Source organism: Cetorhinus maximus, chromosome 15 (genome assembly GCF_964194155.1).
Source record: "Cetorhinus maximus chromosome 15, sCetMax3.hap1.1, whole genome shotgun sequence".
In the NCBI taxonomy this organism is placed as follows: Eukaryota; Metazoa; Chordata; class Chondrichthyes; order Lamniformes; family Cetorhinidae; genus Cetorhinus; species Cetorhinus maximus.
In genome coordinates, this window is record NC_135893.1 from 58326789 (window position 1) to 58346335 (window position 19547).

The 19547-nt window shown below is 43.2% G+C and overlaps 1 protein-coding gene across 8 annotated transcripts in view; it reads right to left on the bottom strand.

Annotated features, from left to right (window-relative positions):
* Nucleotides 1-18528, bottom strand: part of LOC144690709 (trinucleotide repeat-containing gene 6A protein-like) — a 248042-nt gene extending 229514 nt beyond the window's left edge. For 2 of the 8 annotated variants that reach the window (XM_078558469.1, XM_078558470.1), the window contains exon 1: nt 18260-18527. In XM_078558469.1, the coding sequence (XP_078414595.1) occupies nt 18260-18429 (170 nt within the window). In that variant the 5' untranslated portion in view covers nt 18430-18527. Of the gene's footprint in view, nt 1-18259 lie in introns of all 8 variants that reach the window. The other 6 variants (XM_078558471.1, XM_078558467.1, XM_078558472.1 and 3 more) reach the window with 6 other exon arrangements.
* Between the last annotated feature and the right edge of the window lie 1019 nt (nt 18529-19547).

The window sequence follows — 19547 nt, forward strand, 5'->3', positions numbered from 1 at the left end:
TCCTGTAAACTCTCAGATGCGCCAGCAGCCTGCATCTGCCTCTACCTTGCTGCCTGGCCTCCTGAGGTTGTTCTTCCTTCTGTTGCCACTGCTGGGCTGCCTGCGCTGGTTCTTGTGCAGCGCTGATCCCCTCCAGTGCTCAAGGCTGAAGGAGTACAGGGTGAATAGTTCCCATTGTGCAACACCCTCTCCCTTTCTTTCAAGTAGGGTTGCCAACTGTGATTAAATGTATTCCTGGAGGTTTCATCACATGACTTGCCCCCCCCACCGCTCCAGCCATTAGTCGGCCAATACCTCCAACCTTGTGTGATGTACTGCCTTCCTATGCCAATTGGAAAGCAAAAAGACTCATTATCTAATTGCCTAATACTTGACTGTCAGCAAACAGCCTTTTTTGCCCCCATTTTCAATATTTTTCTATCTGTTAAATTTTGAGAAATGTTGAAAGAAAATGACAAAAAAAAACATTTTTTTTAAATGTCCCAACGATTTTTCTCTAGGGTTGCACACAGCAGTGTCCTGGTGATTGATCTTCAATTCCTGGAGGCTCCAGCCAATCCTGGAGGATTGGCAACCATACTTTCAAGTCAGCCTCTGAAGTGCCCTCATCTTAGACACTCAGGTATATATAATGCCACTTTAATGATCGGCCTGTATGACCCTAGGCTATGCTCTACCCTTTAATTTTTGGAACCAACACTTTAGGCTTAGTCAATTCCTACCTCAGACTCTGCCCCTCAAGAATGTAAGATCATCAAGTTTGAAGAGAGAAAAACTCTCCAAAGGAAATGCAGCTCTATGTGACTCACTCTCCTGCAGGTCAGAAGAGCTCTCACAGTGAGTCAGGTAAGCCACATTTAAGCTGCCAACATTCAATGGGCAGGTTATTGAAGGCATAGGAGACTCATGTCAGTCTCATTTACTGGGGAAGGGGGCTGCATTAAATCCTGGCAAATTACATTTAAATTGCTTGCAAATGGTCGATGTTGAATATTTATGAGGTCCCTCAAGGATAATGGGCGAGTTTCCTGCTTGCTTCCCCTCCCACCGCTGTCAAAATCGGCAAGTTTTACTGCTGCCAGGGTTCTGACATATGGTTCCCTGCACAATTCTCTGAGCCCACCCACTATCTTGCCCACTCCAGTGGGCTCCACAACATTTGGCTCAGAGAAGGAGATGGTCACCACACAGAGAGACAGTTGGTCACAACACACACACACACACACACACACATGGTCATTATGAAGAGAGGAAGGATCATGACACAGAGAGAAATGGTTACAGAAAGACAGATGGTCCCTACAGAAAACAAAGATAACTATATTGAGAGATTTTCACTATACTGACCATTGATGATTACTGAACTGAGACCAACACTCTCTCTACCTTAAATCAGTCCAACCCTTTGTCAGTAAGACCTCATTCTGCCCATTGCCCAAACAATTTAAAGCAAATATTTACATATAAGATGCAAAATATTGTTGAGAGAAATGGACAGAAGCTGAGCCTATGACTAGCCCTCGGCCATTGGAGACTCTACTATTGTTTAATCATTTAAGCCAACAATCTTTGTCATTACGTGATTAGTCACTAGCTCTGAATGGTGGGAACGTTCATAAATTAAGGTAAATCAAGGTTATGTTTGGAAAACAATTAGCAAATATTGATTTCCTCGAGTCTGCAGAATCAACAGAGGCTGGATGCAAATTATGGGGACCTGCTTTGACATGAAGTTATACTGGACACAGGGACAGAAAATCAAAAAGGTGAAAGGAAAATATCCGGTCTCTAAGGAATAGGAGTTTGCTATTCAGCCCCTCAAGCCAGTTCCACCCTTTAATCAATCATAGCTGCTCGGACATAAACTCTGTTTACTCATCTTTGCTCCATATCTCTGGATACTCCCACTCAACAAAAAAAACTATCAATCTCCGTCTTGAAACCCCCAACTGACCCCCAGCATCCAAAGCCTTTCTAGGGTAAGAGTTCCAAATTTGCACAACTCTTAAAGTGGAAAAGTGTTTCCTGACATCACCTCAGCCCTAATTTTAAGGTAATATCCCCTTGTTCTGGGTTTCCCACTGTGGTGACCCATTTGCTTTGGGAAAAGCCTATATTTTCTCTTTGTCCAATGTCCCATTTAAGACCAAAGTGAAACTGAGAGGGATTCTGAAAGGGTTGTAAGTGGATTTTCTAGCAGGTAGCTTAGTTCCAAGAAATGTGACCTGAGGTTGCCACGGAGTTGAAAAGCTAAAAAGCAAAGGTAAATAGAAAGATAATTGTAGTAATGTCAGGTTTCAGCCTGTCTTTGTGGCACACAGTTAAGAACAGAATCTGCAGTTCAAAACAGATCCTGGTGTTGAAGCAGGTATCTGAGAATAGAGCAGACACTGTTATTGTGTGTGTTATACAGTTGGAAAGCTCTTCGGAGAGCTGAAGACAGGAATAGCAGGGAATGTGGATTGAACAAGACCTCCTGCTGCTGTTTCAGTGTTGTCAGAGCCAACTATGCCATTTAAAGGGATAGGAAAAGGGAGTCTCTGGGATTCTGTGCCATCTGGTCTGTCATGACCTGAGTGAGAGAGGGTTTATAGACGTGTGCCACGTCAGTGCTAAAAGTGCCCGGTGACTTTGGATGGAATAAGGCTGTTGGTGAATGCAACTCAAGGGCCAAAACAATTGATTGGGAAGTGACAGACCCTACATAAGTGACAGACCCTACATAACAGAGGCTGAGTTGGAAAGGCTGTGAGATTGAATGTGATGCCACACTTGTACGGGACATAATGTGAGCTTCTAACTATGTGGGGTTAATCTTTGTTGTACTGATTATTTAAAGTGAAATTTACCTTTTTATTTGAAATATCCTTCACCTGTTAATTAATGTTTGTGTTAGGTTGATTTTAGTTGCTTTGTTACAGTCAAAGTTTTTAAACGTGAAATCTCGTCCAGCTGTTGGCATTACGGAGATTCCTTTCCTTTAAAATAAGTTATTAGTCTCTATGAGGATCGTAACTACCAGTGGGAAAAGTTTCTCTCTATCTCCGTTATGGAACAGGATTAACCATTGTGTTTGGAAACACTGTAGATTTCCATAGCCTTTATGGCCTTTCCAACTTATTTCCATTCTTTTCCCCCCTGACAGTTTAGTAAATGTGGGGGGGAAGTGGGTAGAGCAGCCCAACTCCCAATCAACTCTCTCCAATCCACAGCTGATGGATGATGTTACCACATAGAAGAAACAGCACTGAAATAGACCATTTGGTCTGTGCTGGTGTTTATGCCACACACATGCCTTCTCCTACCCCTCTTAATCTAATCCTATAAATTGTTTCCTTCTGTTCCTTTTTCCCTCATTTTTACCTCACTTCCCCTTAAATGTTATACTGGCACTATCCACTCCAACTGCTGATTAGACTCCATTCTGGATCTTGTGAGGGGTATCAGGGTGGTGGTGGGGAAGTTATCAGCACACCCAGAGGCTAGACAAACTCAGGTACGGTCTGATAAAAGCAAAATATTGCGAATTCTGGAAATCTGAAACAAAAACAGAAAATGCTGGAAAAACTCAGTAGTGGTAAGTCCCTATGACCCTTCTTCATACAGACTCGAAACGTTAATCCTGTTTCTCTCTCCATAGATGCTGCTAAACCTGCTGAGTTTTTCCAGCATTTTCTGTTTTTGTTTCAGGTACAATCTCCTCCCCAGCTCCCCGCTTTATATCTCAAGCTCAGCTCTATCCTTTCCCTGTTAAACATGAAGCCACCTTCTTGTATCAGTTCTCGTAGCTCATTAACACGCTCCTCCCAGCTTTGATTCTCACTGATTGCTTACTCAGTGTAACCCTCTATTGCTATTCAAATTCAAATCATTAATTGCAGTAAAATTACCACTGTAGGAACAAGTGTGATTAAACACGTCAGACAGACACCACTCACAGTCAGCAGTCAGATTGCCTGATTATAATGTTCCAGTTCATGGAGCAAGCATCATCTAATATTCCATTGTCTTCCCTTTGTACTTTAGTGACAAGGCAGTGAAGTGCTCTTTCCTGGCTTTTGAGTCTTTAAACCAGGCCCTCATGTTTACATAATCAGAGAATAGAGGTTATTAACTAGGTGGCACAGACTCAAGTTGTGGAGAGCTTTAACAGGACATGTCCTTTCCCTCAGTCCCTCAGTCACTCCCTCTCTGTCTCCCTCCCTCAGTCAGTCATTGACTCCCCTCACAGCCCCTCCTCCCCTCAGTCTGCCCTTTATCCCACAGCCTCCCCTCCCTCTCAGTTTCTCATTTAATTCCACTAATAGTCTGTCCTACCCCTCATAGTCTCTCTTCCATTGCATAGCCTTTCTTCCATCTCTCAGTCCCTTGTTCATTCACAAAGCCATGAGGTAGATGCAAATTAAAAATACCATTTCAGCCATTTGAGGAGCCCCAGACCCTCTTTAATCATCAGCATTTCTTATTTTTCACTCTTCAGGATATGGGCATGCTGAGAAGGTTCATCTTTTTTGCCTATCCATGCTGATGGTGAGCCATCTTGAACCATCGCAGTCTATTCAGTGAAGTTGCTCTCACAATGCAGTATCAGCCATGTCTCAGTGAGTTGCACTCTTGCCTCTGAGTCAGGGGATCATGTTTGAGTCTCTCTCTGAACACCTGATACAATATCTAGGTTGACACTTTAGTGCAGTACTGAGAGCGTCACATTGTTGGAAGTGTTATCTATTAAAACATGACATGAAACTGGTTAGTCCTCACGGATGGACATAAAAGATCCCACAACAGTATTTCCAAGAAGAACTGAGGCAACTCTCTTGGTGTCCTAGCCAATATTCATCCCTCAACCAACATCACTAAACCAAATTATCTGCTTGTTGGATCTCACTGTGTGCAAGTTGGCAGCTGTGTTTCCTACATTACATTCCTATTAATTGGCTGTAAAGTGCTTTGGAACATTCTGAGGTTGTGAAAGGTGCTATAGAAAAGCAAGTTCCAGGATTTTGACCCAGCAACAGAAGGAACAGCCAATGTACATCCAAGTTGGTGGAGAGGAACTTGGAAGTGGTGTTCCCATGCATCTGCTGCCCTGGATGTTGTGGATGTGGGAGGTGCTGCTGACAATGAACTGATCCCATCATGAGGTCAGTGAAATTGGTGAAACAAATTAGCCTGATTCAACTGAAATGCAAGAAATGTCATTGAGGCCGTCACCCCATTGAAACTAATCATAATAAAATCCAATCATAAAAAACTGAAATGAACCTTCTGGGAGGATTCATCAGCTTGGCCGATTCTCCTTTATCCAGTCCAGGAGCACTACAGACAATTGAAGCTGCCCTATCAATGTCCGGTCAGAGTTCCTCAGGGTAGTGTCCTAGACCCAACCATCTTCAGCTGCTTCATCAATGACCTTCCCTATATCATAAGGTCAGAAGTGGGGATGTTCGCTGATGATTGCACAATGTTCCATTCATGACTCCTCAGACACTGAAGCAGTCCATGTCCATATGCAGCAAGACCTGGACAACATTCCAGGCTTATGCTGATAAATGGAAAATAACATTCAAACCAATGCCAAGCAATGACCATCTCCAACAAGAGACAATCTAACCATCTCCCCTTGACATTCAATGGCATTACCATCACTGAATCCCCCCACTATCAACATCCTGGAGGTGATCATTAACTAGAAACTGAACTGGACTAGCCATATAAATACTGTGGCTACAAAAGCAGGGAATTTAGTGATGACTAACTCACCTCCTGACTCCCCAAAGCCTGACCACCATTTACAAGGCAAAAGTCAGGAGTGTGATGGAATACTCTCCACTTGCCTGGATGAGTGCAGCTCCAACAACACTCAAGAAGCTTGACACCATCCAGGGCAAAGCAGCCCGCTTGATTGGCACCCCATCCATAAACATTCACAGAATCACAGAATCTTTACACTGCAGAAGGAGGCCATTTGGCCCATCGAGTCTGCACCGGCTCTCTGAATGAGCATTCCACCTAGTCCCACTTTCCTGCTTTATCCCCGTAACCTTGCATATTATTTTCTTTTCAGGTAACAGTCATTCGCTTTTGAATACCTCGATCAAACCTGCCTCCATCACCCTTTCAGGAAGTTTGTTCCAGACGCCAACCACCCTCTGAATGAAAAGATTTCTCCTCGCATCACATTTACTCTTTTTTGTCAACTATTTTGAATCTGTGCCCTTTAGTTCTCAATGCTGTCTTAGTGGGAACAGTTTCTCACTATTTACCCTGCCAATACCCCTCAGGATCTTGAATACCTCTATCAAGTCTCCTGTCAGCTTTCTTTTCACTCCCTCCGCCATCGATGCAGTGGCAGCAGTGTGTACTATCTACAAGATGCACTGCAGCAACTCACAAAGGTTCCTTCAACAGCACCTTCCAAACCTGCAACCTCTACCACCTAGAAGGACAAGGACAGCAGATGCATGGGAACACCACTACCTACCTACAAGTGCCCCTTCAAATCACACACCAACCTGATATTGCCTTCACTGTCGCTGGGTCAAAATCCTGGGTCTCCCTTCCTAACAGCACTGTGGGTGTACCTACACCACATGGACTGCAGCAGTTGAAGAAGGCATGTAAACATCACCTTCTCAAGGGCAATTAGGGAAGGGCAATGTGACACCCACATCCTACGTATAAATAAATCAAAAAATGCTAACACTTAACAGACTGGGGATGGAACCTGGGTCCTCTTGGCTATGTATGGCTCAGTACCACATTGGGAAATGTATTCAGCCAATGAGTCACCTATTGGTCGATAGAATGCTTCATTAACCCTTAGCATTTAAAAAAAAGTGTTAGAAGCAGAGTCACCAATCTCTGACCCTTGACCAAGAGGCAGGTACATGGGCCACAGTAGGGAAAAGCTACCACTTCAAACACTTGTTATCAACACAATAATCCACCCTTTTGATTCCATCAGCTCCATTTAGAGTCCCTCCCCCAATTATCTCATTTTAAAGCACAATTATTGACAAATTGTCAGAATTTGTCATATTCTGACAAATTACGGATTTTTTTTTCCATTGGCCACATAAATGTGTAGTCTAAATGGCTGTGTGCAGACTCTTGGTCACGCTTCAGTGTGTGGATGATGCCCAGATTTCCCTCCGCCACCTTGCCTCTCATTGAAATAATGTCCAATCTACCTGCAGCTTCAGATCTTGTTGATTTCAGGATACTGGCGCGTAAAGGGTCATTTCTTGTTTTAATTATCATGCTGACCATCACTTATGAGTTTTCTACAGCCAAAGATTGCTCAACAAGCACCAACCAGATGCTTAGCAGCATATACTGTCCCAACATTTTAATGAGCTATTATCTCCTTCTGCCTGCTGTGAACAGCAGTTTCGACTTGACTAGATTAGCAGCAAAAATGGGGAGCAGAACAAGGTTCAGAATCATAGTTTACCGAGTAATGGAAGAGATAATATACAGACTAATAACATACACACTGACATAGCTCTTCTAACATAGTAAAACACCCACAGGAGTGTTATCAAACAGAATTTGACAACTATTTGAGTCACAAAAGAAGATATTATCACAGGTAACCACGAACTTGGTCAAAGGGGTAGGTTTTAAGGAGTGTCTAAAAAGGAGGAAAGAGAGGTGGAGAGACTTAGGGAAGGAATTCCAGAGGTTATGGCCTTGGTACCTGAAGGCACGGCCACCAATGGTGAAGTGACGGAAATTGGGAATGTGCAAGAAACCAGAGTTGGAGAAATGCAGAAATCTCAAAGGGTTGTGGGGCTGGAGGAAGATATGGATGGACAATGCCATGGAGGGTTTCGTTTTCGTAAACAAGGTTGCCAAATTCACTGGTCACTGGTAAAGGGGATGACTGTGAAAGGTGAATACATGTGGTGACTGAAGACCTCCATCTATCCACAAAGGCACATCATGGCAGCATTTGAATGAGATACGTGTACTATAAAGGAATGATTCAGTAGAAGGGAAGGTTCAATTGAGGCCAATAGCCTGGGTTAGACACATAACAACAGGAGGAGGCCATTCAGCCCCTCGAACCTCTTCCCCCATTCAAGGAGATCATAGCTGAGCTGTGTCCTAAATCATTCCAACTGCCTTGTCTCCCTATCCCTTAATACCCTTGGCTAGCAAAAGTCTATATATCTCATTCAAAATTATAAATTGAGCTAGTATCTTCTAATTTTTGTGAGAAACAGTTCCACACTTCCACTGCCCTTTACATGAAGAAATGTTTCCTAACTGTCCTTGTCCTACACATCCCCAACAGCAGAAATAGTTTCTCTCTATCTACCCAATCAATTATTTTTAAACTGTTAAAAACCTCAATCACATCATCCCGTAATCTTCTCCATTGAAGGGAATACAAGCCTAGTTTATGTAGTCTTTCCTCATAATGTAAAACTTGGAGCTCTGGTAACATTGTGGTGAATCTGAACTGCACTCCTTCCAAGACCAATATATCCTTTTGAAGGTGTGGTGCCTGGAACTGCTCCCAGTATTCAAGAGGTGGGATAACCAGGGCTTTGTATAGCTGTAGTAAAACATCCTCCTCATTATATTCTAGCCTTCTAGTTGTAAAGGCTAACATCCCATTAGTGTTTTTGTTTTTTTTATATATCTTGTATATTTTAGTGATTTGAGTATGTGGACCCCTTTTGGGAGCTCTAATGTCCCTGGCTTTTCACCATTTAAATAATACTCTCTTCTTTTTTGGACCAGAATGGATGACCTTACACTTACCTGAGATCCATTGGTCACAGTTTCACCCATTCACATAATCTAACAATATTTCTTCAGAATTTTACGCTGCAGCCTTTACGACTCATCACCAATCTTTGTGTTATCAGTACACTTGTATATATGACTCTCTATTGTATTATCACAGTCATTAATAAGTACAGAGAATACTTGAGACCCAAGCACAGACCCCGTGGGGCAGCGTTAGTCACTTCCTCCAATTGTTGTACATACCCATTTTCCCTCCTCTCTGCCTTCTATTGCCTAACCAATTACAGTGATAAGAGATGTTAGAGTTATGAAACTCATGATTGATCAACTATGGCCAATATCAAGGATACAGAATCCATTTTATTTATTTAAAGATGGTGTGGGGAGGGGGAGTCACTTGGAAAGGGTGTTGGGTGGGATCTTCAAGGTGGCTGCAAGGTAGATACCAAATTCACTGCCAATGACATGTACAGATCATCAAGGGGCGGTGTCTTCATTACAGCACCTCTTCAAATTACACACTCTTGTTCCAAGTCATGATTGGTCCTTGCCTGTCATCATCATCCCTGGTAAATTCAGCTTCTGCCCCACTTGGTCTCTCCAGCTCACTTCCTCCAGGTGCTCCTCCATCATACAGCACCCCCAAACTCAATTCCTGGAAATAGGAAGGAGCTTGTGTGAAATGTCAACACCAGTTTAGACATTTCTGTGCTGCAGATTCTATGTGATTTTAACACAGGTTTGGTGAAGAGTGAAGTGTGATGGGGTTGAGACTGAGTGGGTGCAGGGATGAGAAGCAGCAGAGGCAAGATGGGGTTGGTCAGAGATGAAACATGGCAGGGTAAGATGGGACTGTGGCAGAACAGGATGAGGTAGGAACGAGGGTGAAAAGAGAATGGGTGTGTGATGTGGTGGGACAAGACAGGGCAGGGAAAGGTGGGGTGGGGTGAGACAGGGTGTGGTGAGATGGAACAAGGGCATTATGGGGTGGGGATATCAAGATGGGGAGCAGCAAAAGAGGGAAATGTGGTGGGGCTGAAATGGGGCAGGGGCAAGATCAGGATGAGATGAGATGGACCACAACTGAGACGGTCGAAACGGGATGGGGGCAGGGTGTGACAAGATGGGAGGGCATGGTGGAGTGAAGACAGGGCGCATCGAGACAGGGTTAGGGATGAGATGGTCAGGCAGGTGAAGACCGTCTGTTGCGACAGACACAGCTGCAGACTCAAACTGTCAGGGACTGTCACCAGGAATCGCTGACAATTCACAAACCAAAGACTTGCTCTGCTGATACATGCATTTTCTAACACGCTGAGCACATCACTCACTTTCGCACTGCCTGTGAGTTATTGGGAGCAGTTTACTGTCTGTGAGCCCCTGGAATTAGACACAAAGCTTTTGTAATTAGAAAATGAAACAAGCTGCTTTGATGCCAGGCCTTTTGCTGAGCTTATAATACAATAATAGGCCTTCCCCTTGGATAAGCTGCTGATGTCTGAAAGCTTTATTCAACTGCCAACATATCTAGCATCCGAGGGCAGGTCCAGCACAGGTTAGACCAGAGTAACGCTCCCTCAACATTGCCCCATCAACCATTCTCAGGACAGGTACAGCATGGGTTAGATATAGAGTAAAGCTTTCTCTGAAAGTTTCTAATAATGTGTTTGTATTGAAGCCCATTGTGTAAGGATACCATTTCTTATATAATCACTCCCTGAGCAATCAAAATAAAAATTCTTAGGATAAGGGCAGCATTGGCAAGGCTGCATTCATTGCCCATTTCTAGTTGCCCTGTGAAGATGATGGACCTTCTTTTTGAAGCAACATTTTTTTTACAATGGTGTTGCTTGTGAGAGGTGATAGTCTCAAAATTAAGAACACCAGTTGGGTTTGTTACCAAAATGCTCTTCTGAAACTAGTGTCTCATGACAGGACCCTAATATTTTGAAGAAGAGCAAGGGAGTTCTCCCCACAGGTTACAGGAGATGCAACACCTATTCTTTTACCTCCATTCTTCTCATGGTCCAAGGCCCAAACAAGTGAAACAGTGGTTTACATGCCAGGGATGGGGGGGAAGATTTCTGCCCCTGGGGTCCTGAGGAAGGAGTTCCTGAAAGGAGGTGGCATGGGGCTCTCACTTGCTCTCCAACTGGTGGGCAAGACCCCTGTCGCCTTCATCAAAAACCACCCATTAACTGTTTCTCTCTCCACAGATGCTGCCTGACTGTTGAGTATTTCCACATTTCTGTTTTTAGTTCTCCCTGGTGTCCTGGCCATTATTTACCTACTTAACTAAAACAGACTATCTGGTCATTATCACCTTGCTGTTTGTGGTTCCTTTTTGCTTGCATATTGGCTGCCATATTTCCTACATTACAATAGTAAATACATTTCAAAAGTAGTTCATTAGCTGTAAAGTGCTTTGGAACAACCTGAGCATGTGAAAGACACTGTAGAAATACAAGTTATTTCTTATTCTTTCTGAGTTTGATTGTAATGGCTACTTGCTCCTTGCTCCCTGCAGCAGTGGTTTAAGTGACCTGCTTCCTAACACTGGAAAGAAACTTCACCTCCTGCTACCTGCACAAGACAAGACATGAGGGAGCCATCAGCAGAGAATGTGCAGCCAAAGACTAGCTCAACCAGCAATCTGCAGCACAAGTTGACTAATCCTAGACTTCAGAGCCAATGGATCTTGACAGAAAGGAGGGCCCTAGAATGAATGGCATACTCAACTTAAAATGTGTCAAGCAGCAATTTAGCAAGCAACCTCTGCCAGGAAGTACAGCAAAGAGGGCAGGAGCAGGACTCCATGTGATACTCCTTATGGAGGATCAGCTGCTAACTACCACTGTTTGGGTTGATAGGTGATGAATACTCTGCGGATCCTCACTCCATGAAAGCCAGTTGAAGAGGAAGTACTTCAGGAAACAAAGTAGAGTTCAGAAAATTGGCTGTATTAATGCCCCTTGTCTCTCTTTTTTATATAAAACCAATGGCAAATGTTTATCAATTAAAAGTAGTAATAAATGCCCTCTTCCTAAAGGGACAGCAATAATAAGCTAACAAACAAAATTCAAAGGAAATTTCACTTAAGGGGGCGTTGCAAAGGCAAATAGATTTCTGCCTCTTCATTGTAAACCAATCACAAGTCTTTATCAATTAAAAGAGGTAATAAGTGCCTCCTTCTGAAAGGGGCACCACTAATAAACTATAACAAAAAAAACCCAAAAGTTTAAAGGCGACTTAACAAAACAAATTAAATAAACTTCTGGGGCGATGATGCACTTGAGTCTTTCTGGTGCCCATCAGCTATGAAAAACCTCATGTGTACCAGATGATGCCTCGTGCTCCCTGCCAGGGATACCTGTGCATGATGCTCCTTATCTATCAGTGCTCAGTATTGTGACAATGTTTGGAGGCTGATGTTACAGGGAGATGTACTTTTATCTCTCTGTAATAATTGTCCAATATCACAGCCTCCGGCTACACCTGTTCTTTATGAGGCTCCTCCATTTCATCTGCAAAATTAACTTAATTATGTCAGTCATTTGTCATTTTCATGAGGGTTTTTATATTAAAGGCATTTAGAAGAGATTAAAGCAGCACGTCCATCCCTTGCTGCTGCTCCAACACTGATTATTGATGCCTTTCATCACTGCCAGCAGCAGTTAATTCCATACAAGTGACTGGTGACAGGGGCCAATCAGTCCCTGTGATCCAAATGTGTCAGTGCTGTTCACTGTTGGTGTGCCCACATCATTGAATATCAGAAGACCCAGGTTAACAGGTCCAGAAGGCTGGGTTGAGAGGTCAGTTCAGAATCTGGATTTTCCTGGTTTGGAATATGCCTACTCAGCACTCACCTGACAGAAGACCTGAGAGAGGTAGATTAATGCTGTGCTAATGTTACTGGATGAATAATTCAGAGAATCTGAGTTCAAATCCCTCCGTAAGCAGTTTGAAAATTTGAATTCAAAATTGAAACAAAAAGCTGGGACCAGTAAAAGTGATGATGAAGCTGTCAGATTGTCATAAAAACCCTACTTGATCATCAATACCCTTTAGGGAAAGAAATCTGCCATCCTTACCCAATCTGGGCCTATATGTGATTCCAATTCCACAACAAGGTGGTTGACGCCTAACTGCCCTTTGAAGTGATATAGAAAGACACTTTATTGCATCAAACCAGCAGTTCAAGAAGAAAGCCCAGCACAACTTTCTCAAGGCAATTAGGAATGGGCAATAAATGCCAGCCAAGGAAACACAACATTACATCACACCAATAGAATAAATAATAATTGTGTATAAACTGTTGGTTAGCCCACAGATAGAGCATAATTTTGGGATCCCCATGGAATGATCATTAAAGCCATTGAGGGAATCATAGAAATTTACAGCACAGAAGGAGGCCATTCAACTCATCATGGCCATGCTGGGTGACAAGTAGCCTTCCAGCCTAAACCCACTTATCAGCTCTTGGGCTGTAGTCTTGTAGCTTATGGAACTTTAAGTTCGTATCCAAGTACTTTTTAAATGTTATGAGGGTTTTTGTCTCTACCATCCTTTTAGGAAGTGAGTTCCTGATCCCCACCATCTTCTGGGTGAAAACATTTCCCCTTGAACCCCTCTAAACTCCTAGTTCTTACGTTAAATCAATGTCCCCTGGTTATGGATCCCTCAATCAAGGGGAATAGAGTGGATAGGAAGGTCCTATTTGTACCTCTCATAATTTTATACACTTCAATGAGTCTCCCCTCAGCCTCTTCTGTTCTAAACAACCCTAGACTACCCAACCTTTACTCATAACTAACATTCTCCAGTCTCGGCAACATCCTTGTAAATCCCCTCTATACCCTCCCTGATGCAATCACATCTTTTCTTTAGTGCAGTGCATGCAGTCCTTCAGCTGGGGCCTAACCAATGTTTTATACAGTTCCACCATAATCTCCCAGCTCTTATATTCTGTGCCTCAGCTAATAAAGGCAAGCATCCTTCCTTTAACAAATCCTTGCTGACTGTCCAAAGCATACAGTGTACATTCTAAATTGTAGTTATGAAGAGAGGCAATGAGGTTACATGTAGGAAACCTCTAGATCCATTTATTGGAGGTGGGAAGAAGTGCTGATTTGGAGTGTGGGTTCTCATGGACCAAAGGATTTTCTTTCTACCACCGAATCTCTGACTTTATGATTGAATTTTATCAATTATCCAGAGCGTGAGACAGTCTTCTAGGTGTGGAGCTCTGAGTCAGTCAATGACTTGCATTTATATAGTGCCCTTTTGGTATTAAAACATCTAAAGGTGCTTCACAATGCAAATAAAATTTGAAAACAAGTCATATAAGAAGATCTTTGGACAGGTGACCAGAGGTTTGGTCAAAGAGGGTGGTTTTAAGGAGTGTCTTAAAGGAGGAGAGAGGGATAGGAGGTGAGGCTTAGGGAGTGAATTTCAGAGCTTATGGCCTAGTTAACTAAAAGTGGAGCAACTGAAATTGGGTATGCACAAGAAGCTAGAATTGGAGAGTTGTAGAGAAGTCAAAGGCTTGTAGGGCTGGAGGAGGTTACAGAGATAGGAAAGGACACAGCCATGGAGGGATTTGAAAACAAGGTGAATTTTAAGACCAAGGCATTTTGGAACTGGGAGCCAATGTGGGTCAGCAAGCATGGGGGGCAGGGAGTGATAAGTGAAATTGACAGCAGAGTCAGACAGAAACAGGGCCCTAGAGGTCACTGATTATTAATGAGGAGGAGGAAGAAGAGCCTAATCCCCTCTATCCTCCTTAGAGGAGAGACACTGAGGTCAGGTATAATGCCTCTATTATTATTATTATTATCATCATCATCATCAGTCTAACATTCCTTTCTGGTGCAAAAACATACAGGAAAAGCGGCCCAACCATGGCTAACAAAAGAAATTAAGAATAGTATTAGATCCAAAGAGGTGTCATATAAAGTTGCTAGAAAAAGTAGCATGCCTGAGAATTAGAAGCAGTTTAGAATTCAGCAAAGGAGGACCAAGAGTTTGATTAAGAGGGGAAAAATACAGTATGAGAGTAAACTTGCAAGGAACATAAAAGCAGATTGTAAAAGCTTCTATAAGTATGTAAAAAGAAAAAGATTAGTGAAGACAAATGTAGGTCTGTTGCAGTCTGAAACAGGAGAATTTATAATAGAGAACAAGGAAATGGCAGAGCCATTAAGCAACTACTTTAGTTCTGTCTTCACGGGGGAAGACACAAATAACTTCCCAGAAATATTAGGGAACCAAGGGTCTAGTGAGAAGGAGGAATTGAAGGAAATTAGTATTACTAAAAAAATAGTGCTGGAGAAATTAATGGGACTAAAAGCCAATAAATCCTCAAGGCCCGATAATCTACACCTCAGGGTTTTAGAGGAGGTGGCCATGGATATAGTGGATGCATTGGTTGTCATCTTCCAAAATTCTGTTGATTCTGGAACAGTTCCGGCAGATTGGAGGGTGGCAAATGTAACCCCACTATTTAAAAAAGGAGGGAGGGAGAAAACAGCAAACACAGACCAGTTAGCCTAACATCAGTAGTGGGGAAATTCTAGAGTCTATCACCAAGGATGTGATAACAGGACACTTAGAAAATATCAATGGGATTAGACAAAGTTAACATGGATTTATGAAAGGGAAATTATGTTTGACAAACCTACTGGATTTTTTGAGGATGTAGCTAGCAGAATAGATAAGGGAGAACCAGTGGATGTGGTGTATTGGGATTTTCAGAAAGCTTTTGGTAAAGTCCCACATAAGAGTTTAGTGTGTAAAATTAAAGCACATGGGATTGGGAGTAATTTATTGGCATGGATTGAGAATTGGTTAACAGATTGGAAACAGAGAGTAGGAATAAATGGATCTTTTTTGGAGTGGCAAGTGGTGACTACTGGGGTACTGCAGTGCCTGGGCCCCAGCTATTCACAATATATATATCAATGATATGGATGAAGAAACCAAATGTAATATTTCCAAGTTTGCTGATGACATGAAACTTGGTGGGAATGTGAGCGATGAGGAGAATGTTAAGAGGCTTCAAGGTGATTTAGACAGGTTGAGTGAGTGGGCAAATACATGGCAGATGCAGTATAATGTGGATAAGTGTGAAGTTATCTTACTTTGCGAGGAAAAACAGAATGGCAGAGTATTATTTAAATAGTGATAGATTGCAAAATATAGATGTACAAAGGAACCTGGGTATACATGTACACCAATCACTGAAAGCAAGCATTTAGGTGCAGCAAACAGTTAAGAAGGCAAATGCACATTGGCCTTCATTGCGAGAGGATTTGAGTACACGAGCAAGGATGTCTTCCTGTAGCTGTACAGGGCCTTCGTGAGACCACACCTGGAGTATTGCGTGCAGTTTTGGTCACCCTACCCAAGAATGGATATACTTGCAATAGAGGGAGTGCAGCAAAGGTTCACCAGACTGATTCCTGGGATGGTAGGATTGTCGTATGAGGAGAGACTGGGCCAGCTAGGCCTTTATTCACTGGAGTTTAGAAGAATGAGAGGAGATCTCATTGAAACATATAAAATTTTGACAGGGCTGGACAGACTGGATGCAGGGATGATGCTTCCGGGCCAGAGGGTCCAAAACAAGGGGTCACAGTCTCAGGATACGGGGCTGGCCAGTTAGGACTGAGATGAAGAGAAACTTCTTCACTCAGAGGGTGGTGAACCTGTGGAATTCTCTACCACAGAAGGCTATGGAGGCCAAGTCACTATTTAAAAAGAAAATAGATAGATTTCTGGACTCTAAAGGCATCAAGGGGTATGGGGAGAGAGCGGGAGTATGGCGTTGAGATAGAAGATCAACCATGATCATATTGAAAGGCTGAATGACCTACTCCTGCTCCTATTTTCTATGGTAATGGTGAAGGAATTACATCAACCTACTCAGCAGAGATCCTCAGACATTCCTGATTTGTGTAACTCAGTACCACACTGCACAGTACATTGACAACTGAACTCCCTTCCTCTGACTTCCTGCACATCCCCCCACTCCTAGTCCCTTCACCCCACTGTTAGTGGTGGTGCCTTCAGTTGTCTAGGCTATAAGCTCTAAAACCCTTCCACTCTCTCTGCTCCTTTAAGACCCTCATTATAACCCACTTCTTTGGAGCAAGCTTCTGGTCGTTCGGCTTTATATCTCCATTTTTAATTGCATGCCCATTGTTTGTGCGATATCTTAGTGAAGCTAGATTAAAAGGTCCGAGATTAAAAGGTGTTTTATAAAGAAAGCCTTGCTCTTATACAGAACAACCTCAGGACGAAAATTGGGCGGGGCATCTTCGTTGCGCTCGATCCCGCCAGTGTTCCCCGACCGGCGGTACTGGGTTAAAATTGACCCGAACTCTATGCGTGGCAAGGATGTCACCACCTGTTCGGACTGGGTTGAATCTTATCCTTTTCCTGAGTGATTTATCTCTCTTTGTGGCACTGATCCTTAAGCAAAAGACCAATAATTCGATCAGTTTGCCAGTATCTTTCAGCAACTGCTCGTCCTTTCCGAACTGCATCCGCTTTCCCCTGCTCTCGAGAGAGCTGGGCTCTGCCAGGATTGAATCTCAATTAGCAAGAGTCGGGGCTCCGGCCTCTCTACAGTTTTTTAAACTCGAGCCCTGACTGCAGCTTTCAGCCGCTCCAAAATTAAACCGCTGGACACAGGGAGTAACTTGACCCCTGGTTCATTTCACATCAGAAATACAGCAGATGAAATTAACACTTCCACTGCCAACCGAATACTTTCACCACCCACATCAACCCAATTGCTGCTGCACTTTATTGGAAGAGGGATTTTTCGCGGCTGTTTCAACGTCAGTATATTTTTAAATTGCAAAATAATTGCTTTAACTCGGCACTTAAAACAGCAACTTCACATTTCAACATTCATCCCTTTTAAATTGTCAACAGTACCAACATCCTTTTTTTTGTTTTATTTTTGGTTTGCAAACGTATGATTAAAAAAAAGGCAATCGTCATTAACCGGGCTGCCCAGACTCCGCAGCCGGCAGCCAACAAAAGGACGACATGTTCGCTGAATTGCTTCAAGGATTTTATTTAAAGAGGTTAAACTGTGATTTCTGCTCTGGCAGGAATCTTGGCTCCAGGTCCGACATCCGTCTTGGACACATTGATTTAAATTAAAGAGCGATTATAATACGAGAAATGAGAGAGAAAGAAAGTAAATCAAATAAAATTTAAAAAAAGCCATGTTGGATTGCACATAGTACGAGGAATACGAGTGCACAAAAAGACGGATCTAGACAGGGAGAGGGATTTATACACACACAGGGGAGATCTGTGCACACTGTGAACTCGACAGTGGTGGCTATTGATTGTGCGCCTGTGTAATTTCGCCTGATGAAATTGCCCGCCTATTTACACCCAACGCCGCGCCACGCATGCTAATGAGTTACACTGGGTAAACCCACAAATTAATTAGTGAAAGTAACTGTTAACTTACCGAATCACCAGTCCCGCTGCCGAGTGATGTTCAGCTCGCCTTCCTGCGAAGTGGTGTCTCTGTGCTGAGGACCATGCTATTACACTCCGTGTCAGGCTGTGAAGGTGAAGATTCAGGAAAAGCTGCTTTATATTTTTCCTATTTAAATTTCTGAGGGTCTCAGGTAACATTAAGGGATCACATGTTGCTCGCTGGTATCGGTCCACCTGGTCACATGACAAGGGTCACAAGTCACATGATAATAGGGGCCGATGAAGTGTCATTTCACCGATAACCGTGGACACTAAGGGGTCTTTCCCCGGTTCACAGTCTGGGTATTGGATATTGAACGGAGAAGCTCTGCGGGCGGAAGAATCAAACACAATTTTCTTTTTCTGTAAAGAACCCGAGTGCAGTAAAATGCCAAGGCGGTTATATTTTCATGTATAATTGATGTGTCCTCCTCCCTCCCTCCCACTTTACAAGCTCTGCTATTTTGGACGAGTGCCAACTTCATTTCAATATTCTCCTTTGTTAACTTCTGAAGCTGCGACTCCCGTCCTCCCAGCTCCAGCACTGCAGTGTGCCGTGTACTGCGTAAAATGAGAACCCATGGACTGTGCACACAGAATCATTGAGGATCTGTGCATTGGATACAGTGGAGCTGTGTCTGTATACTTGGATATATGTTTAGTAGATAAAGAAAGACTTGCATTTAAAGAAAGACTTTGCCTTTCACGATTTCCCTAACCGTTTTAAATGTAAGAACGACAGCAGCCAATTTGCAGCAAACTTCAGTTTAATGTCTCATCTGAAATTGGTTACCTCTGACAGTGCAGCACTCCCTCAACACTGCACTGGAGTGTCAGCCTTGATGTTTATGCTCAAGTCCTGAAGCAAAAAAAGGAGATGGTGGATCCTGTCGGATGGTTCCCCGAGCAGATTGTCAAAGTAATTTGGCAGAATGCCTCATTGCCAGAACTTTCCAACAAGCACCAAGATGTAGCTTGGCTGGTGGTGAGAAAGGCCCTCCCCGTCAGATCCTTCCAACACACCAGGAGTCTCAACCCCTCTGCACGTTGCCCTCGAGGTGGCTGTGGTGGGGAAGAGACTGTTGTTCACCTCCTTGTGGAATGTGCCTTTGCAAAGAAGGTCTGGAGAGAGATGCAGTGGTTTTTGTCGAGGTTCATACCGAGCAGTGCTGTGACACAGGACCCTGTGCTCTACGGGCTGTTCCCAGGGACACACACCGAGACAAACATCAACTGCAGCTGGAGGATCATCAACTTGGTGAAAGACGCTCTTTGGT